Source organism: Agaricus bisporus (genome assembly GCF_000300575.1).
Source record: "Agaricus bisporus var. bisporus H97 unplaced genomic scaffold AGABI2scaffold_5, whole genome shotgun sequence".
In the NCBI taxonomy this organism is placed as follows: Eukaryota; Fungi; Basidiomycota; class Agaricomycetes; order Agaricales; family Agaricaceae; genus Agaricus; species Agaricus bisporus.
In genome coordinates, this window is record NW_006267368.1 from 1,855,277 (window position 1) to 1,876,264 (window position 20,988).

At 45.4% G+C, this 20,988-nt stretch overlaps 7 protein-coding genes across 7 annotated transcripts; 2 read left to right on the forward strand and 5 right to left on the reverse strand.

The window, feature by feature from the left end:
• Positions 1 to 1,269: 1,269 nt before the first annotated feature.
• On the forward strand, positions 1,270 to 2,335 carry AGABI2DRAFT_136361 (hypothetical protein). The gene is made up of 8 exons (XM_006461255.1): positions 1,270 to 1,358; positions 1,433 to 1,568; positions 1,627 to 1,648; positions 1,707 to 1,770; positions 1,830 to 1,841; positions 1,892 to 1,935; positions 1,994 to 2,127; positions 2,185 to 2,335. The coding sequence occupies exons 1-8, from the start codon at positions 1,286 to 1,288 to the stop codon at positions 2,207 to 2,209; spliced, it is 510 nt and encodes a 169-aa protein (XP_006461318.1). The 5' UTR covers positions 1,270 to 1,285; the 3' UTR covers positions 2,210 to 2,335.
• Positions 2,336 to 4,253: 1,918 nt separating this feature from the next.
• Positions 4,254 to 5,373, forward strand: AGABI2DRAFT_192845 (hypothetical protein). Its single transcript, XM_006461256.1, has 8 exons — positions 4,254 to 4,341; positions 4,416 to 4,550; positions 4,608 to 4,629; positions 4,687 to 4,750; positions 4,810 to 4,821; positions 4,872 to 4,915; positions 4,974 to 5,107; positions 5,164 to 5,373. Exons 1-8 carry the CDS (start codon positions 4,269 to 4,271, stop codon positions 5,262 to 5,264), a joined length of 585 nt encoding a protein of 194 aa, XP_006461319.1. The 5' UTR covers positions 4,254 to 4,268; the 3' UTR covers positions 5,265 to 5,373.
• Positions 5,374 to 5,879: 506 nt separating this feature from the next.
• AGABI2DRAFT_222047 (hypothetical protein) lies at positions 5,880 to 8,186 on the reverse strand (the record flags this gene model as incomplete). The annotated part of the gene is made up of 11 exons (XM_006461257.1): positions 5,880 to 5,970; positions 6,028 to 6,377; positions 6,427 to 6,499; positions 6,551 to 6,740; positions 6,792 to 7,005; positions 7,060 to 7,233; positions 7,292 to 7,499; positions 7,552 to 7,658; positions 7,713 to 7,876; positions 7,933 to 8,014; positions 8,069 to 8,186. 11 exons carry the CDS (start codon positions 8,184 to 8,186, stop codon positions 5,881 to 5,883), a joined length of 1,770 nt encoding a protein of 589 aa, XP_006461320.1. The 3' UTR covers position 5,880.
• Positions 8,187 to 9,860: 1,674 nt separating this feature from the next.
• Positions 9,861 to 11,526, reverse strand: AGABI2DRAFT_222049 (hypothetical protein; the record flags this gene model as incomplete). The annotated part of the gene is made up of 4 exons (XM_006461258.1): positions 9,861 to 10,626; positions 10,674 to 10,937; positions 10,988 to 11,307; positions 11,359 to 11,526. 4 exons carry the CDS (start codon positions 11,524 to 11,526, stop codon positions 9,915 to 9,917), a joined length of 1,464 nt encoding a protein of 487 aa, XP_006461321.1. The 3' UTR covers positions 9,861 to 9,914.
• Positions 11,527 to 12,566: 1,040 nt separating this feature from the next.
• On the reverse strand, positions 12,567 to 13,306 carry AGABI2DRAFT_192848 (hypothetical protein). Its single transcript, XM_006461259.1, has 4 exons — positions 13,229 to 13,306; positions 12,960 to 13,173; positions 12,838 to 12,905; positions 12,567 to 12,779 (listed from the first exon to the last, which is right to left on the reverse strand). The coding sequence occupies exons 1-4, from the start codon at positions 13,231 to 13,233 to the stop codon at positions 12,692 to 12,694; spliced, it is 375 nt and encodes a 124-aa protein (XP_006461322.1). The 5' UTR covers positions 13,234 to 13,306; the 3' UTR covers positions 12,567 to 12,691.
• A 297-nt stretch (positions 13,307 to 13,603) lies between these two features.
• AGABI2DRAFT_192849 (hypothetical protein) lies at positions 13,604 to 15,736 on the reverse strand. The gene is made up of 10 exons (XM_006461260.1): positions 15,216 to 15,736; positions 14,988 to 15,144; positions 14,674 to 14,926; positions 14,556 to 14,623; positions 14,427 to 14,499; positions 14,355 to 14,376; positions 14,233 to 14,297; positions 14,125 to 14,179; positions 14,021 to 14,071; positions 13,604 to 13,953 (listed from the first exon to the last, which is right to left on the reverse strand). Exons 1-10 carry the CDS (start codon positions 15,667 to 15,669, stop codon positions 13,670 to 13,672), a joined length of 1,482 nt encoding a protein of 493 aa, XP_006461323.1. The 5' UTR covers positions 15,670 to 15,736; the 3' UTR covers positions 13,604 to 13,669.
• Positions 15,737 to 16,372: 636 nt separating this feature from the next.
• On the reverse strand, positions 16,373 to 18,532 carry AGABI2DRAFT_178530 (hypothetical protein; the record flags this gene model as incomplete). The annotated part of the gene is made up of 14 exons (XM_006461261.1): positions 16,373 to 16,437; positions 16,491 to 16,986; positions 17,036 to 17,094; positions 17,151 to 17,259; positions 17,317 to 17,376; positions 17,436 to 17,466; positions 17,522 to 17,592; positions 17,645 to 17,796; positions 17,891 to 17,907; positions 17,965 to 18,058; positions 18,111 to 18,210; positions 18,269 to 18,314; positions 18,374 to 18,429; positions 18,479 to 18,532. 14 exons carry the CDS (start codon positions 18,530 to 18,532, stop codon positions 16,373 to 16,375), a joined length of 1,410 nt encoding a protein of 469 aa, XP_006461324.1.
• Positions 18,533 to 20,988: the final 2,456 nt, after the last annotated feature.

Consider the following 20,988-nt stretch of genomic DNA (forward strand, 5'->3'; position numbering starts at 1 on the left):
TATCTGCTGGGTTCCATGTCTGATAGAGGATCGCGACTACCATTCCTAATCCCATCGCTGCACGACACGACGTTCTCGTTCTTGGGTTCCCGTCTCGCCTTACAACTCCTTTTGAACGTTTGAACCCTATCATTATTACCTTTTGATTTTTATCTTCCATTTATTCTATATTTCGTCTTCACGTATCAAGTATGAAACTGGACTGATAGTGATGGAGAATTGGATTCAACTTCTGTAGTAGTGGTTCGTCGTTGGTGATGAGTGTTGGGATTATGTAGGTATTATTAACTAGCAAGTAGGTAAGTAGGTAGTGGTTTTCATCTTCCTAGCATATTCCTTCTATAATATGGTGATTCATAAGACTGGCATCTCCTCGGCGATATGTCGCAGTCATGCAGTACTCGACGTTGGTGATTTGGGTCTAATGTCAATGTATTTCTGAGTCTATTGGCACGAGATGGACCCATCGATGATACTAGCATATGCGAGCATCAACGAAGTGCTTGGATCAAGATGATTTAGACTGGTTATGGATGTACTATACTTGGGATGAAACCGCGCCGCGCGCGGCCGTGTAAGAACGAAACAGTTCCGTGATATGTGGTCCTAATTCGGTCTTACTTCTTGCACCCAACTTGTCTGGCTTGTTTTCGTTTGCTTGCGCATAGATGGAGGCTCCACCTAGTCCACACGATTTCCAATCTAAAGAGGTTCTGTCAGCAAGACGATGGTGATATCTGTACCACGGGAGGAGAATTGACTGATGAACATTCTTGTCTGTCCGATCTCGGCGCAACGAGCTCCCTTGATATGTTGCTATTTTATAGGTTCTATGACGCTATACCGGAAAGAATAACGAAGTGACTTTGGAACATGCAGCGTGCACTGGCTGTTTCCCCTTGTTGTTACACATGAATGCTGGTTTTTCATGCTTGAACGTCATTGATGCGCCACCGGTTCAACAAACGCACGATATGCTTCCCTGAAGTCAGGGAAGGGACAGGCTGTTCAAGATTTGTAGACAGAAAAGATAACTGCGATGAAAGCACCAGAAGGTACTTGATACAGGAGCTAACTCCGATTAGTATGGCGTTCATACTATGGTTGTGTGCGGCATCTGGAAATTTGGCATTTCTGATGAAGTTGAGGTCATCCATTCTGTTGTTTGATTGTGAAGCTTCCAGCGGCCGAGGCAGAACGAAGGCCGGCGACCCGTGCGCCCTGCTGAGAATAAAAGGCTCGGGTGTTTTAGAAAAAACCATTCTGTCCACCTACCATTATCACGATGAAGCTTACTCTTACATTTTTGGTTGCTATCGCGTCTTTTGTTTCTGCGACTGTCCTCAATGATAAACGCGGTGAGAAACCCTGCTTGCCTGAGTTAATGATGAAGTAGTACTGATGACCGTTGTGTTTTTTTTTTGGCGCATAGATGCATTCTCTGATCAGGCATTGAGCGTTCACAACTCTTACAGGGCACAATACGGTGCAGGAGCACTCACGTATGATAACAACCTCGCCGCTGGTGCAGCAAGTTACGCTGCGCAGTGTAACTTTGCCCATAGCGGGTAAGTATCGCTCGAAATTTTAGATAAACGGCAATGCATTAAAGAACTTTCTGTTCAGGGGAAATTTTGGGGAAAACCTTGTGCGTGTGATGAATGACTGGGCGGTGCATGGCAACTGATGAACTTTCGTCGATATAGTTCGCCTCGAGTGGGTCTGGCGCTACTATTAATAATGCTGTCGACTCGTGGATGGCCGAAGCTGGTTGGTTCCTTTTTCCCTTAACCCCTCCGTTTTGGGCTAATGATTTCTTATTCTTACAGCCCAATACGATTGTGCGTGTCCTCTCTACATTTCACTAATGCCTTGATTGAGCAAGAAACAGACAACAATCCTCGCTTTTCTGCAGCCACTGGCCATTTCACTCAGGTGAGAGCCCCTTGAATTATGATAGTACAAGCGGTTGACAGATATTTTGCATATCTAGGTTGTTTGGAAATCAAGCACCAATCTTGGTTGCGCTAGTCGCCAGTGCACCACGGGCAGTCCTTTCGGTTCTGGAGAGTGGACTAATATTCTTTGCCGATACACACCCCCTGGAAACTTCGAAGGCCAGTTCCCGTACGTATATTGAAGGTCGACATCAAATTGTCATGATTCTAATTTTTGTCTTCATAGCGAGAACGTCGGTCGTCCACAATAAAGCTTTCAGTCTTACCTGCGCATGGAGTTACACGCTAGAAAGTAGATATATCTTCCATGAACGTCCTACAAACTCAAGTATGCTCCAACAAAAAATCATCATCCTATAATGCCTATGTATTCCGTGACGCCGTAGTGAGACCCCGGGGCCCCAGTACAGTCATCAACATATCCAGCTTCCAGTGCAGCACGAAGAAATTAGACTATTGATTCACAGTGGACTGGGGTAGTCTCAGCAGAAAAAGAAACCCCTGACATTGCCTAGCATTATCGAGCTCATTCGAACTGGTGTGTTATGATGAAGTTTATTCTTGGCTTTAATTCAAGTTGTTTCCGTCGCTTATTTTTCTTTCCGCTAGTTTGAATGACAAACGTGATGAGCGCAGGTTTTTCACCGCCTTTATGTCCAACTGATAGAACAGTAATGACCGACCGTGTTTTGCGACGTATTAGATGTGCGTCGAATTATAAAGAGACTCGAATTGTTAATAGTTGACACAAGTTTTGCATCTCGTTTCAAGCATAGGGAACAAACACCTGGCCGCTGTCAGTGCCAAGTTAACGCATGAGTCACCCAATGTTGGTAAAGGACTAAGTAACCAGCCTCAGACGCTCTTTTCTTGGGAGGGAAATTTCACAATGAACAGGTAGGTTTACGTTCGCTGAAGTTAATAGAAACCCAGTATAAATCTTCCTAGCCTCGTCGCCAACCAGACTTTCTTCAATGAATCGCTGGCACGATGGAACAAAAATCATACGGGGCCGATGAATACTGTTCCGGCCAACCTTGTGTCTGCTTTCAGACTTCCAGAAAACTCAACCTTGCTCAAGGGTATCGAAGATCCTTCTGCGGGACCCAGGACCCCTCATTACTACATGGGTCTTGCCGTGAGTTTGTGGTACTCTTCTTTCAGATTGTTCTTACAGTCGTATTTGAAGACCACTGAATATTTCAATTCTGGATCTCAACCTACGATTGGCGCTGTCCTTCAAGTTTCAGAACCCATAAGCCGTATGTGTGGTTTTTACGGCCGGGTTCCCGGCATCTCATTCCGAATTGTTTTAAACGGTTCCGTTACCCTCAACTCAAACTTGACCCCTTTGATCAGCCATATGGATCTCGCCTTCCTTGTGGAAGATTTGAATACACAAATTCTACTCCAGGTTTACGGGGCAGCAAAAGCACAAATTGAACATCCACTCATGAAAGGGTTTGTGCTAGATCGACTGAGCCCACCTCCTTGGCGATATGTCGCAGTCATGCAGCATTCGACGTTGGTGATTTGGGTCTAGTGTCAATGCATTTCTGAATTTATTGGCACAAGATGGACCCATTGACGATACTAGCAGACCGGCGCCGCGCGCAAGACGAAACAGTTCCGTGATCTGTGGTCCTGATTCGGTCTTGCTTCTCGCACCCAACTTGAATGGCTTGTTCTCGTCTGCTTGCGCATAGATAGAGGCACCACCTAGTCCACACGACTTCCGTTCTAGAGAGGTTCTATCATCAAGATATCTGTGCTACTGGAGGTGAACTGACTGATAAACAATCTTGTCTCTCCGATCTTGCGTAACGAACTCCTTTGATATATTGTTGTTTCACGGCTACAGCGGAAATAATAACGAAGTGACTGTGGATATATGCGCCGGCTGTTCCCTTCCTGGGATTCATGAATACTGGCTTTTCATGCTTGAACGTCATTGATGCGCCACCGGTTCAACAAACACACGATATGCTTCCCTGAAATCAGGGAAGGGACAGGCTGGTCAAAATTTGCAGGCAGAAAAAATTGCTGGGATGAAAGCAAGTACATGGAGATCCTAATTTGATGTATGTAAGAACTAACTGCGATAAGTTTGGCGTTCGTATAGTTGTGTGGGGCATCTAGAAATTTGGCAGTTCTGATGATGTTGAGGTCATCCATTTGTGTTTTACTGTGGAGCTTCCAGCAACCGAGACAGAAGAAAGGCCGGCGACCCGTGCGCCCGGCTCAGGATAAAAGGTCAGGGTGTTTTAGAAAAGAAAAAAAAACCCATTCCGTCCACCTACTATCATCACCATGAAGCTTTCCCTTGCAATTTTAGTTGCTATCGCGTCATCTGTTTCTGCGACTGTCGTCAATGATAAACGTGGTGAGTAACCCTGCTTGCCTGAGTTAATGATGACGTAGTGCTAACGACCATTGTTTTTTGTTATTGGCGCATAGATGCATTCTCTGATCAGGCATTGAGCGTTCACAACTCTTACAGGGCACAATACGGTGCAGGAGCACTCACGTATGATAAAAACCTTGCCGCTGGTGTAGCAAGTTACGCGGCGCAGTGTCACTTTGCCCATAGCGGGTGAGTATCACTCGAAATTTAGATTAATGCGCATATATTAAGGGACTTTTGTTCAGGGGAAATTATGGGGAAAACCTTGTGCGTGTAATGAATGACTGGGCGGTGCGTACAACTCATGGACTTTCGTCGATATAGTACGCCACGAATGGGTCTGGCGCTACTATTAATAATGCTGTCGACTCGTGGATGGCCGAAGCTGGTTGGTTCCTTTCCCCCTTAACCCCTCCGGTATGGGCTAATGATTTCTTATTCCTACAGCCAAATACGATTGTGCGTGTCCTCTCTACATTTCTCTGCTGTCTTGATTGAGCGAGAAATAGACAGCAATCCTCGCTTTTCTGAAGCCACTGGCCATTTCACTCAGGTGAGAGCCCCTTGAATTTTGATAGTACCAACCGTTGACAGATCTTTTACATATCTAGGTTGTTTGGAAATCAAGCACTAATCTTGGTTGCGCTAGTCGCCAGTGCACTACGGGCAGTCCTTTCGGTTCTGGAGAGTGGACTTATATCATTTGCCGATACACGCCCCCTGGAAACGTCCGAGGCCAGTTCGCGTACGTATATTGAAGTCTATCACAAAACCCATGATTCTAAGTCTTATCTTTCATAGCGCAAATGTCGGTCGACCGCGGTAAAGCTTTCAATCTTACCTACGCATGGAGTCACACACTAGAAAGTAGATATATCCTCCATGACGTCCTACAGACTTAAGTATATTCCAACGGAAACCATCATTCTTAAATGCCTATGCATTCCGCGTAGCGACGTAGTGAGACACCAGTCATCAACATATCCAGTTTCTGCATCACGAAGAAAGTAGACTACTGATTCACAATGGACTAGGTCAGTCCCAAAATAAAAATAAGTACTCATGCCGAAGTTGATTCTTGGCTTTAATTATTTCCTTCACTTATTTATCTTTCCATGTATCGGATAACGTGATGAACGCAGCTTTCTTACCCCCTTTTTCTATCCAATTGATAGAACAGTATTTACCGGCAGTAATTCTCGACGTGGAAGTGGTCGAATTATAACGAGAATGTTGATAAACGTTGATAGTTGACACCAATTTTGCATCTCGTCTTCGGTCGTTGTACAATAATAAGCCGCAAGGTTCAGTGTAGCCTGGACGAAAATCTGGTGAATGCTGCGATAAATATCGATTATAAGCCAGACTCTGGCGTGACTTAAACTATAATACCGATCCTTCTATCACAATAGTAAATGCGAGAAACACAGTGTTCGCTGGTATAGACTATAAAATGACCAACGAAGTCAGCGTGGGATATCTAGATACTATCATAGTATCGTTCCATTAAGTTGTTCTTTATAAATGCCATTCATGTTTAATCAAATCTGACGCTCGTTCGGCTAAATGGTATACTGCTGCCTGGTTATTCATTTGCAGGTTGACAGGCTGCCAATGATTGTCAACAACAGAACAAGACATGCGTTCGGATAAGATAAAACTCACAAAGACCGACGCATCAACAACACGGAGGCCTTTGATCCCTTTCACTTTGAGATCTGGACCTACGACACCATCGTGACTTCCATTTCGACTCATGGCAGCGGTTCCAACGGCGTGGGACGTCGCTATAGTGTTGTTTCGCATGTAGATTATAATATCATCATCGATCTGGACTTCAGGAGGTGGACTCAGTCGGTCTAGCGCAAACCCTTTCATAAGTGGATGCTCAATTTGTGCTTTCGCCGTCCTGTAAGCCTGGAGTAGAATTTGTGTATCTAAATCTTCCACAAGGAAGGCGAGATCCACGTTTGGCTGATCAAAGGGGTCATTCGAGTTGAGGGTAACGGAACCACCTAAAACAATTCGGAATGAGATGTCGAGAACCATAAAAACTACACATACGGCTTATGGGTTCAGAAACTTGAAGGACAGCGCCAATCGTAGGTTGAGATCCGGAATTGAAATATTCAGTGGTCTTCAGATACGACTATAAGAACAATCTGAAAGAAGAGTACCACAAACTCACGGCAAGACCCATGTAGTAATGAGGGGTCCTGGGTCCCGCAGAAGGATCTTCGATACCCTTGAGCAAGGTTGAGTTTTCTGGAAGTCTGAAAGCAGACACAAGGTTGGCCGGAACAGTATTCATCGGCCCCGTATGATTTTTGTTCCATCGTGCCAGCGATTCATCGAAGAAAGTCTGGTTGGCGATGAGGCTAGGAAGATTTATACTGGGTTTCTATTAACTTCAGCGAACGTAAACCTACCTGTTCATTGTGAAATTTCCCCCCCAAGAAAAGAGCGTCTGAGGCTGGTTACTTAGTCCTTTACCAACATTGGGTGACTCATGCGTTAACTTGACGCCGACAGCGGCGAGTTCTTGTTTGTGCCCTATGCCTGAAAGAAGTAGTAGTTGTGCAGACCCTACAACACCTGCCGAAAGGATAACCTCTTTGCGTGCCGTAAATGTTAGACGTGGCTCTGTGACAAAGGGTTGAAGATAAATGAAAAAACATGTTTAGAGAGGAGAGGGACCTTTGGGACCTCCAGCGACCTCAACCGTTCTAAAATCGCCTTTCTTCGTTTGTATGACCCTAGTGACTTGTGTATTGATTACGACACTTAGGTTTGGGCGGCAATCGATGGGGTCGAGGTATGAGGTTGCCGAGCTTGAACGTGTTCCACCAGATACGGACGATTGTATCCACCCTAATCGATGTAATGGTCACTGATTTATATCACTTAATGTTTGCAAGAGAAGACTTACAAATGCCGAGTGCACTCTTATCATTTCCGTCCACCACTGACATGTTAAACTCCTTAGATTTCAACACTTCCACGACCAAGTCATCAATCCGATCTTCATTGCCAATTATGCTAATCCCAAGGGGACCTTGAAATCCATGAGCTTGAGGATTGAATTTGCCGTTAAGAAAATCTGGTCCTTTTTCGGTGGGATTGGTGAATCTTTCAACCTTCATGACTATCAGACGAGATAAACGGGGGGAAGGCATCACTTAGACCGACCTTTTTCATATATGGTTCCAGAGCATTATACGACCAACCATCGTCACCTGTGACCTTGGCCCAATTGTCATAATCGTCCACCGAGCCCTTAATCCAAATCATGCCATCTAGATGAACTCTTAATTCCTTCTTATATTATCTCTGAACTAGTCACTACTCACTATGCGCAGTGGAACCTCCCAGTCCAAATCCTCGAGGATAATTAATTGTCTTGCCAAGTAACCCTTTCTGAGGTGTGGTGGTAGTGTTCCATTGGTACTTCGCTCTATCCGCCAATAGATTGATGTCAAGGAAAGGAATTTGTGTGTCCGGGTCGTCTTGGGTACTGTGGTGGAAGTTAACTTTCAACCTTGGTTCAAGTTACATCAAATAGTGACGCACCGTCCACCAGCTTCAATGACGAGAACTTGAACTGCGGGATTTTCCGATAGCCTATTCGCTAAAACAAGGCCAGCGTTTCCGCCTTAAAAGCTGTTAATCAGAGCTGAATCTGCAGAAACTGTTTCAGATAGCTTACCACCACAAATGATGATATCGAACTGGGAATTTTTGAGTTCAGACAAACTATCGTAAATCTTCGCTCCTGCGATTCGAAAACCGACACTGAAGAGCAAGATCCATAGGAAGGAAGCCATCCTTGAATACTTCCGAAAGACCAGCTAAAATACGAGGAAAAGGAATGATGTGATGGTTCTTAAGTTCACACACATTTTGAAGCAGCGGTCGTGAAGTGGCATAGGGGGATCTTAGTAATGAGTAATAATAAGTTCCTGGGAGTTCCTGAAAGTTCCTAGGTTATAGCCAATGGCTAAATCTGCGTGAGTATGGGTTGCCAAAGACAGGTATATTTGAGGAGATGCATATGCTTGGCGCCTTTAAACATCAGGGGGTTGTATGCCTGTTGAAGGCTAGTGTCGCGCCAACGCGCAACCGCTTCATTTTCTTTGAAATTATAGTGCAGTTCACTCACTCACCACTGTGGCCAGTCGCAAGCTTCAAGTTCGTGACGGGTGGCAGTCTGGAAAGCCAGGTGCCAAAGTTTCGAATATCGGTACAGCACCTACCACGACGATATATCCATGAAACTCAGCAAGTCAATACGGGAGCAATGAATATCTTATCTAATTCCATAATTGGTCATAATGGTTACTAAACTAATAATACTTTTACCGTATCTGGTGTTCGGCGAAATGGGTGGGGGGTTGAAAAGACTACAACTCAGCCAATTTTGAAGCTACATGAAAAACTGAGTGGAGAGTAGGTTCAAAATGATGGTCTGGTGACCTGCACCACAGAAGAAATAGCAGCCGTGCACGACATTGAGTGTCAAATTTGCCGAGATTGATAGTATTTACGTCCGTTTTCCCCTTGAAGCTACTCTGTCTTCCGCTATGCAAGCTAGATCATAAACCTCTACTAAGTAATCCTCCAAATCAGCCGGTCGTTTCTCCTCTTTTCACTCCGATTCGATTCCTTGATGCTCTACGATTTGACTTCCCATAGCAACCATATTGCGCACTGTTGAAATTGAAAAAGGTTCATTTTGCGAGGCACACAACATGTTACGAAAGTACCCTTAGCTAAACCGGGCTGAACCCCGAGAAGGTGGTATTGTAACTATCCAAGCTCAAGCTATTAGAAGAACGTTTGAAAAACCGGTCTCATATCGGGGGAAACACCGACGGCAACGCCAGCTACGAATTTGGCGTGCCGATCTATAAATACACCACCACTAAAAATATCATATCGTCGATTCAAGCATTCCGCTGGTAAAAACATTTATCCTAGTCAACTGGACATAATAAAGATACATATAGAGGTTCAATAGAGATATTTTGTGTTTATAGACGGATCTAGTACGGAGGACTTTTCGTACACAAGTTATCATCCATTTGTGGATGATTTATTTCAGAAAGGGGATATACGGCATGTTGTCCAACATCAAAACAAGTATGTATTGTAGTAATGGCTCTGACCTCAGAGCCGCCGGGCTACCATCATATGTACCTGAATTCTACCTGAAATATTATTTACGCAGTCCTGAATGATGAGACATAAGTACTTATCACAATGTCCTATCGGTGATGGTAGTACGGTCACTCAAGGAAAAATGTGCGTTGTAAGATGAAGTGTGGTTGAGAGGAGAGATGTTCGGAAAAGAGGCGTAACCGAACTACCGCTCACTGGAAGGACCGCGTCATCGTATATTGTCCTGCGATGATATCTTGTTTAAGGGGTGATATGGGTTGCTTTAGCTTATACAATTCTGGGTCTTCCCTCGTGCTCCTTCTCCGGCTATTTCAGTCCTTGGTCTTTCTACGTAGACGATGTACTCCATACAAATTTGTGTTCTAAAAGGTCTCTCATTTACGTCGCCGAGGCTTTTTACTTGGCGTATGAAATGTGACAGCTTCATATTCATCATCAGAACCACGATCTCGACGTCCCGGTCGAAGAAGTAACACGTCAGGAGAACTATCCAGCATCCAAGCATCGTCATCATCGGTCTCATCCTTTTGACTGCCAAAGATTCCTCGTGGATTACTTCGTTCTGTGCCGAAAAGGTTGCTAGAGGAGGATGAGGCAGCGTCTTGGAATTGAGCTATCTGTTTGTTGTGAGCGATGCGAGGTTTTTGAGGAGTATCTTCGACGAGGATGATTTCAGAATCGTCTTCATTAGCTCTAGCCTGAGATTCTTGTGGAGCTTCAGAAAGTTTGGATGATGTTTTTGGTCTTGGTTTGAATGCTCTTGACATGCTAACTTCGCGATTGAGCAAGCGCTTTTTACCGGGACCAACGCCGACAGATCTTTCCCTCTCCTCCTTCTCTTGCGCAAGAGACACGGAAAGTGAGCGCGAGCGGGCGCGGGAAAGTGATCGAGAATCGTGGTTTGGAGGAAGAAGCGCTGAAGTTCCCTCTGAGGTTTCCATTTGATCGACTTGAGGCTTGTCCTGTTCTGGGGAAGGAGAGCGTGAAGCCGTTGCCGTATCGGCGTCCGAATCGTCAGAGAAGGGAGAGGCTGGGAATAATTTCGACCTCAGAAGGGAGCATATTTCCGGTAGTTGAGTCTTGAATCTGAAAATATTAGTGAAGGTACTTGAGTAAAACGCAATTGAACTGACATGGGTTCTACTATTGATTCACAGAAAAGTTGGGCCCAGTCCTTTTCGTTGTGATTCAGTTTCGGCCCGTTTGTTTCCAAATGGTTTGTGAGTTGAAGCATAGATAACTTGTCCATTAGGCTTTCCAGCCGCTCCTCGGGAGAGAGCGGAGGTGGTGGACCGGCTTCTTTTCCGGAACGTTTCCGCTGCTTGGGCTGCTTGACGACAGGAAGAGATCCAGGAAGCGAGAGTTTGGTCATGTACAACAATATCTGCACCTGGACTCTTAGTAGAGATCAGTATACATTAGATGTACGCGCATTAACAGGACTTACTCCCGCCGCTCCAGACGCTCTAACCAATTTTGCCTCCACTTTTCATTCATCCAAGGCTCCTGATTCCCGGATTCGACGTCCTGGTCGCCCATTCGTTCATGATGCAAGGTGTACCACATCATAGTCTCCTCCAGTTCTCCAGCACCACCTCCGTCCTGGAGGATCTGTACTAACTCCACGTGGTATTTGTTGGATATGGCTCGTGTCGTTTGAAGCAAAGGGTCTAGTAGTGAATGTAGTGAATGAGGTGTTTGACTAGAGGATGGTATGCTGGAAACGCGTCGTAAAGATGGAACAAGCAGCTGAAGAGGCATGAGAGACTAGCGTGGATATTAGGGGCATCTAGTATGTGTCGATAGACATGCACATACCTGTGGCAGCCAGAGATATTGGAGATACGTTTGTGTGATAAATTGTTCGGGGGAATCGTAGGCGGCATCGAAAGGATAGTCCTGGGCAATTGACTTTTCCTGTGCAGGAGTCCAGTGAGGCCCTTGTGCAGGCACCAAGCCATAGTGTGTCGTTTCTACACGCGCCATTGTCGTTGTCGGCGACGAGCCGCAGGGTCGCGTGACCGCGTATCAAGCGCTCAATCTAATTTTTAATTTAAATGGTACCCGGCAACCCTCTCTAAGAAAGCGTGAGTGATTAGTAAGCAGGCCGCCTGCGAGAGCCATCGAAATGATGGTACGGCGAAAAAACCTTGCGATCCTGCGAGATCGAGAAGGATTTAAATTAGATACATGTGCCAATTATGTTTATATGGATTAAATCGGACATGTATAGAGAAAAAACTAATGGTCAAGTGAAATCAGGGGGCTAAATCGAAGGTAAGCTGGTGTACGGCCCATTGTTTGACGGCCAAGGAACCTAATATTCGCTTATGTAATCATATATTTACCTCTCTGCAAATGCACCTCGTCGAGAGGGATCGGCACATCTTAATGCCAATCGGACCTCCGATCTGAACAAATGGATACTATTGGGATGTAATGTTCGAGAGAAATATTTAAAAATTGCCACCACTCGAGCGCTAAGCATGCTATCTCCCTCCCCTGGCCAGTATCTGTGTATGTCTCTCGAAGATTACATGTAGAATAAAGAAATATATATTTTATCTCTATAAACTATGGCTCTACAAGTCGAGGTGCAAGCTCTGTGAGGTGCGTCCACTTAGATGGAGGAGCTTGAGTGTGTGGGAAACTCGGCGTCGGAACTTGAATTTGGCAGGGATTGCTGGTGACCATTAAATTTTAATACAGCTTGTTCGATTCAAGAATACCATTTACAAATACAGAAAGGCTCGTCTACATAATTCAACAACCCGCTTTACTGTCTAGAGCTTAATATGTGCTGCTATGACTCGAGGGTGCTCATCTCTTATATTTGATACTACCTTGCCCCGCTCAAAGAAAACCGATCTTCATTCTCAGTCAACTGGAAGTTGTGTCTGGTTAGGCATGTGTGCATAACTGCCCACAGTATGCTGCCTATGCACTATGTTACCGACCCACTGAAGCCAAGTGAACATCTTGAACATCGGTTCATTACGGGCCTTTATTGAGTTGACGGCGAGTTGGTCCGACTGTCTGCATGCCCTGGTATTATCGGACTGATTGTGGAAACAGTGCTCAGCCAAGATGTATAGCAGTCTGAAAGATACTGATGTAGTGGTGCTGTATGTGCGCATTTTCGAACTGACGGTTATCCTACTTTATCGGTCAGGTCGTCTGAGTTAATCGTAAACAACGAGCGATTCGTCGACTGTTTCACCCGGTCATCCTTCAACATTCTGCACAAGTGCCTCAGCTGAAGTTCCGTACAAATCAGAATACTAGAATAGAACCTACCTGTTATCAACTCTCGCATCCTCTCCCTCCACGCCCACAATGGCCTGCGGCGTTTTAGCCTCGATTACCTGGAAAAAACGACATGTTGACTTTCACGATTTAATCGAAAGATGAAGACGCACGTAGTGATTATCGCAATGCGGACAATATTCATCACTCTCTTCATACTCTGACATATTCTTCCTGAATGCCTTTTTACATTTCTTGCAGATGAAAGCCATTTCAGCAGTTTTTGCCAAGGGATGTGTTTGTGATTCTCCATGGCACTCGGCGCAATCGTACCACTGCTTGCAGCAGGGTGCGCGGATGGATACTTGAGCGTTGAGGATGTGTTTACTATTGTGAGTGAAGCGTGGTCAGTATAAAGCTAAGGAATAACGATTTAACATACCACATCTTTATCTTGCCCAAGTATCGTGAAAAGGCTAGCAATTGTCCAAGTGAACCGAATTAAAAGTGAATTAAACGACAAGGGCATAATTTGAGAAGTGGTGTCACACAGTCACGCCAATCATTTGTCTTCCTGGCTCCGAGCAGGCTGCCTTCGTTGACCGGTTATACTATCCCAACCAACTATCTTCCATTTTCTAGACATTCGCCGACCAAATTACCGTACTTGTAGTAGCCCAAAATAATTTCCCTCGGGCAAAAGACGGCTAGCGGTCACTCAGTAGGACGCAGTCGACCGTCAAAGCCCCGAATTTTCACAGGATCTCCTTGAATCTCCGCGTCCTCGTAAATGATCGAACGAAAATCCCGCTATCACTCACACATCAACCGGTCGATAAGATTGACGTCAAAGTTATTCTTCGAAATTGTCAACATACACTAACTAGCAAGCTCTTCTGTTGAATATATATGTGCTCAAGCTGTTCGCTCTCAAAGGAAGAGACCAATTGTTTCCGCCCCCTGTAGCCTTTCCAATCGTCGCAAAATCTTCGCTTGCGGACGTTCTGTGGGCTTCCGTGGCACATACACTTTCTGGGAATGTAAGTGCCAACGTTGTATCGGCGCCGTTCGGGTTCATGGCGATGACATAAAAGTGGGATGAGTCTGTCACTGCCATCATAAACTTCGTTGAACCTGAACCGGTGATCTCACGTCGTTGTGAACCAGCTGAAGGTCAACAGATTAATGGCCTGCACTTATAAGGCAAAATGCACATTTATATAAAATTACTCACGTTTCACGAAATTGCCGAAATGCTTGTACGTCCAGAATTGCTTTTTGATATCTATCAAGGAATGATTAGGATGAACCGGACAAGCAAGGAAGTGTAAAACGTACAAAGTTGGAAGTTCCCATTCCTTGCATAATTACCATCGTAATATATCAAACCGTCCTATGACAGAGAAGTTCATAATTATATCCAACTGACGTGATTGGTATACTCACATTCCAGCCATTGGAATTGGGAGAAGTGGCACAAGAGGGGTTGTTTTGTGGAGAACAACCAAGTCCTGTGAAGTAGCGATGATAATGAGGCTGAAAGGATAACGACCGAAAAAGAAACTAACCATTGGAAACCAGAGTCCAGAACTGTTTAAACTTACTTCAGTCTTTATATAGCGGTCAATGTTGCCACGTACATCATAATGAGGTTCGTTAGCCAAGACAAGGCTTTGGAAGACAAGACTGGAGAACATTAAAGCGTTTTTGATGCTAGGCAATCATGCGTCGATGCTTTAGATCATCGCAAACTGGAAGAAGTTGCATACGTGGGATCATATCCTCCGGACCAACCTTTCCCAGATCCATCGGCGTTACCAAGAGAGCAGCAAATTTCCTTGAAAATTGTCGATGAGACAAGAACAGCATGTAATGAATCTTACATACCGACATCCAACTTAGTTTTCCGGGAAATTGATTTCGAACATTGGAGACGTAGTTCGTGTAACTGGAGTCGCTTGGGAAGTCGTAGGTATGATGGACCAGTGCCGCAACTTTGTTAATGACTTGGGGCAACCAAGAAGAATACTCGTTTACTGCACTTCCTAAGGATGAAGATTCATCGGCAAGTATCCCAACCGTCGAAGCCAAACCTCGGGCCTGGAGCGCATTCCACAACCCATTGACAACTTCAGCTCGCCTAGTAAAGAATGTCGTTTGTCATGACCGACTGTCAAGTCCTTGTCAAAGTCAATTCTTACTGGTTAGGAAGAACCTGCATTCCCTCCTGTCCACAAGGCGAAGGTCCAAAGTTGCTGTCAGGCTCATTCATTGGTGAAATTAGACTGATGTTTACGCCTTGAGAGTGGAAATGGCTAATGACATCTGCCAGGAAGGTCCCGTAAGCGTCTCCATTACCTGAAATCCCGGCGAACATGAGTCGTTGAAACCTATACCAGAAAAGAACCAGAACACGTCTAGGTACGTACCGCTAACAAACCGTCCGTTACAACTTGCGCCACCCGAAGTTAGACTCGGAGGTGCGCTATTCGCAAAAGCAGTCAATGACGAAACTCCCCGTTTCGCCGCCTCGTTCAAAAAGTATCGTCCTTGCTGGTCCGCATCAAAATTGTATACTCCGTTGCGCACAAAAAAAGTCTCTGGCGCTCGGGTAGGATTCGAAACATTCACACCTCCAGCACCGATGTTGTATCGATAACTAGAGAGTCCTAACCCACTCTGGGAAAATAACAATGACGCCAGGTTTTGTCGGGTTGCCTCGGGGAAATGCCACAGATCATTAGGCCACCAAGCTCCGGAGCCGCCGATACCATTGAACGTTTGAGCAGGACTGGATGAAATAGTAGCCGGGGTCACGCGAGTGACATGAACCAAAAGGAGACCGAGTGTGTAAATAATGATCCGACTGGGTAGAGCAACCATCGTTGGTTGATCAGTTTCAGATTTGCTGAAGAGGCCGCACTATTGTCGTTCTTGAACGGAAACGAATGGTTATCCCCAAGTGTCGCAAGAAAGCCAAGAGTGTTTTATATCTTGGAAAGTTTTTCCAGTGTTCTCCCGTGGTTTTTGCTTTGGGTGTGCCAGCAAGCTCGAGAAGACATTGTATCAGGAATTGAGGACCAGGTGGCACAAGGGATATCCAGGAAAAGGGGCGAACCAACCAACATTTCGCCTGCGGCGATTTGAAGAAGACGAGAACACCCTTCCGTTTTTCATCAGCTTGCATCTTTTTCCCCCAACTGGACATTTTCACAAGACTTCCAAGTGTTCCTGGATGTCAGCAAGACGTTGATTGACCTTATGATACCTTGACGTTTAACAGAGGTCAGTGTATATCGGGAGCATCAACAACACCTGACAGTTGATCATGCGGGACTCTCCATTCCCGTTGGTGGCGGCCAGAAATAAGTCCACGAAAGTTGAAGCCAAGAAGAAGAATGACATGATTGTCGAGTCAACCATGTGGATGTGAGAATTCCCAAGTCAATCAAGGATACTAAATATATTGTACAGTTGTTATCGATCTGTTTCGAACCAAGCGTGTAAGAATTTTACAAATGAAAAAGCGAATGCGGTAAAGGAATGACTGTAGCTTGAACTTGGGTGTAAAGTTGATAAAGATAGACTATTTCTTGAAGGTATACTTTGGCTTCATCCGCAATGATTCAGTGGCTTCAGAGGCATAAATATCTGAGAGAATCGTTAGAAAAAATCAAATCGGATCACAAGGAGATAGTATTCACCGATCGGCGAAGTGAAGTTGTGTACTAGTGGATTCACGTTCGACCTGTTCATATTATGAACGGTCAGATTCAGCTCCGTTAGATTGTCAAGTCCTCCAAATTCCACATCTCGCCCTCGTTTTCGATTTGGTCTGAACAAAGGCAAAGGTGCCGCAAGATCCCTTTCTTCTCCTCCTGAGTAAATATCAACTAACACCTCCGGCTCCAATTGCGATTCCGTATCAGAGAAAGGATTTTTGTATTCCATTTTCGATGATGACAATGGAGACGATGTTGCGTTCGCATAGGGAGAGTTTATAGGGTTTGTATAAGCTTTGTCTCCGTGAGCCGCAAAGGAGTTTGCCTCGGACGCGTATGTATTCATCCGGCTGGGCGCATGAGTTTCGAGGTAGCTTGCAGTAGTCCCAAATGCACGGATCTCACTAGGAGAACGTTTCCGCTCTTTCTCGGCTTCCTTTGCCGCGATTTCATTTTCGACAGAGCGAGGGAAAAATATCTACTTTGGTCAGAAATGGAGAGCAAGATATTGGTGAAGTGACTCTTACGACAAGCGTGATAGCCGAGGAGATACCACAGCCGAACGCTGCCAAGATCGTCAACAGATCTAAGCGAGGAGTATACTTAGTCTATGAGTGTGATACTGATGGCTATTGGACGTACCCCTACTAGTCATATTTTCGTTGATGTGGTGATCGTGGGGGCGAACCCCGTCGACTCCGAGTATAAGAATAGGGACGCAGAAGAGAAAGCGAAACAGCACCCGAATTCGCTGAAATACTTTGTAAGAAACAACGCAACATCAGCGCGTTGGTTGGATATGACTTACGTTTAATTCTTCAAATGTCGTCAAGCGAACTATAGTCTTCATGTCAACGCCTTCATTCTTCTATATGCGAGAACGGCTTTAAATGAAGAGGCCAAACAGATAGCGTTAGTTGTGCTTACCAGATTTTGAATGAAGGTCGGGAACTTGAATCTGCGTAGCTCGGCTGAGTGAAACCGGCACTTGGAGCGGGTTGCATGATACGTACAATATTGGCAAAAACCCAATTGTGAGCGACAGACTACCTATACTTCCTCCCAAAAAAGTATATGCTTCACTCTGGTGATAGTGTTCGAATTGTCTTTCTGGTAAATATATTCAAAAAAAATACCTTTATATGATCATTTCTACTGAGGATGGTAAGGAGTGGCATATAAATCACGGCCGCAACCGACCCAACGGCCCACGTTTTGAAGTACAGTGTCTTGAACCAACTTTGATTTTGCGCAGTCGAATTCACGAGGTATAGCCAGAAACACAACTCTGATCGTCGGATAATACGAATGTTCAAAACGCCACGTATCACAACCGGAGTCTTTAGCAATCAAACATAATAACGAGCGAGATCCGAGCTCACCTTCCAGATGAGTGACCCTGTCCCAATGACATAATATCAGCTCTGAGATTAGACAGTGGGGCTGCACCACCTACATCTCCAGACTCCAGGCAATGGAAAAACATAGTGTGGGAGGGAAATTGGAACGTTGTGCTGAGGACTCCCATAGCTCGTAGGGTTTCGGAACAACTATACCATCCATCAGTGGGTACAACTTCAGGCCTGAAGATGAGAAACGCACTCCCAACGAAAGCAAGATCCACGAATCCTTCACGATATTTGATGATGGCGTTCCCGACCGCATACGTGAGTATTAAGGGTATGCATATTAGATAAGAATACTGGTAGGCTTTCAATTCAGCTTGCCTCGCTAACAGTCAATATCTACAGTATACGCACGGTCATGACTCGTTTGAAGGCTCCCGAGTACGGCCCGCTATTCCACCTGTACAAGTATTCGATCAGCCCTCCGGTCACGGCAATAGCATCACGATTAACTCGTACCTTAGACACTTGAACCGATCAAAGGACCAGAGGTGAAACAGGAGGAATATTTCTAGCTGAGATGATGATAGGCCGACATTCTGGAAGTTCAAGACGCCAACTTACCATGCTGATCACGATGGCCCACACTAGGAATGTCGCGGGGGAAAGATGTGACATCGTGAATAGAGGGAGGACGTTGGGAGAAACGTTCGGGAAGGAAGTTACGTTCAACCGGCGAGAATTGGGGCGGGTAACCGTTCAACAGAAGGGTTTTATCAGCACATGATATTTTTGTTATACCCTGGTAAATAGATGTTTTTGTCTGATTTTGTGATATATCAATGCCAATCGAGGGAGAATGATGATGGACCTGAATGCGGGTAAGCCGGTGAAACTCAGTAAAACCGGGCTACTCAATTGTAGGTGCCAGGGTGCTTGTGCTTGTGGCGTGGCTATATTTAGACTTGAGCGTTCGCAGGAAGAGAGACTTGTCCAATCCAGTCGCGCAATAGCGGACTTGGTAAGCTAGACTCTTCAACACTAATCGTTAGTATCCGGTACCCTGCAGTGCCCCTGTTATGCGAAGGGTCGAGCAATAAATGGCCGCTGGGCGCCTGGATCCGTGTGGATTTGTTTCCCCGAAACTTCCGATCCCCGAAATTTTTTGAATTCCAGTTTTGACCCCTAGAAACAATTTGGAAGAAGGCTTGTCTGGCGACTTTAGCGTAAGCTACGTGCTGACGTGGGGGCGGGTTGGAGTGAGAGGGCTCCAACCAACTCACAGCGATGCCGGCGCCCGCCGATGGACACCGAAGCCCGGTGTACTGAGAAAAGAGCTTATTTCCCGCATTTCGTATTGGCTCGGTTCTAATACTCCCACGCTTAGACGTGATCTTGATGTGAGAATAGAATTTTCATCAGGTTTGCCTGCACAATCAATCTCACACTGCTCTGTTATAATGGCCTCCCCCACAGAAGATGACAAGGACGAATTACTTCTTGCATGCAGATACGGTGACCTTGAGGACGTACAACACTTTGTCGATCAGTTCGGACCAGATCGAGTGGCAGAAGTAGCAGATAGTAATGGAAACACTGTCATACACATGGCTGCTGGTAATGGCCATCAAGGTGAGCAGATGATCCATCTTGGCCTAACAAATACGACGTCTGATATTCACAAGGAGCCCCATAGATGTTCTTGACTACATATTACCTATCGTTCCGCCGTCACTACTTTCGGCGCAAAATCACTCGGGCTCCACACCATTACATTGGGCCGCACTCAACGCCCACTTATCGGTAGTGAAACAGATTGTTCAACTACCCGATGGTCCGGGCTCTGATCTTATCGATATTAAAAACAAAGCCGGCAGATCACCGCTAGCAGAGGCGGAAATGGTTGGATGGGACGAAGGTGCTCAGTGGCTTGTCGAAACGATGCGGCTAGACCCTGGGCCAAGAGAGGCCGATAAAGACGACCACGTGGGAGATGATGAGGCTATCGTAACAAAAGACATTCAAGTCGAGATTGAAGATGCTGATGGACAGATCGCGGGCATGACAATCAGTGACAGGAATGCACTAACTTAGGCTCGCGGCAAATTGCTGTCACTACTCACAAAAGGATATGAAAATGCGTTGTAGAATACAATGTAAGTGACCGCTTTACGATACTCATTTCTTACACTGACTTTTCCGTGTGCTCGGCAAACCCTGAAGAGTAGTGTTGATCACATGGCATATTCAAGGCGATTACACACCTTCACTTGGGAATCCCTCCCACCATCCCAAATTATCCATCTGGGACGTTGAGCTTTGCAATCTGCGAAAATATGACAACTCCAGGCAATAATTAGTTACAATCATCTCTTCTAGAAGCCACCCGCTTTAGCACATAAACATCGTGACTCCGTCAACGTGTACGCGGAGCCAACCATTCTGTAGAGAAATCAACACTAATATCGTATTTATCAATAACCCTCGGCCGCCGAACAGTTCTAGCAAACTTCTGTGCTCAGCCTCGGGTGTTCCGGTGCGATATTCTGACTCGGATGAAGTTACTCAACAGTTACTCAACCCTCTGGACGCATGCAAGAGATCAGATGTAATTCGTATCCGGAACAGAATTGAAACCGTGAAACGTGTTAGTCATTCATAATCAAAGAAGCTCTTTAATTTTAAGGGGGTATCAGAGCTTCTGGCACACTTGATCCGGAGTTGAACATCTTCATGGTATTAGACCATTTATGTTCTGAGTTTGCGCCTTGAATTTACAATTTCTCATTATTATAAGGATAGACTTCTGTACTACTGTGAGCACGGGAGACCACTGTTTAATTCGACCTGGGCGCTGTTCCAGCTTCGGTGTGCACCGGCTCTTCACTAGTACCCACAAAAATGGAACCCACATCAATTGTGGTAAGAGTGGCCTGCTCAGCCTCCCGGACTTAAGAAAAATAATGATTTGAGGTTTGCGACTGGGCTCTCGAAGTTTCCTACCTAGTAGTTGAAACCCTGGGATCGAAGATATCTTTTCTGAACTTTGAACCGCATTAATGAGAAATGTCAGGCAAGAAAAAGCATAGTAAATTGAAGAAATCCGGACGGAAACCTCAGATTCGGGGTTCAGA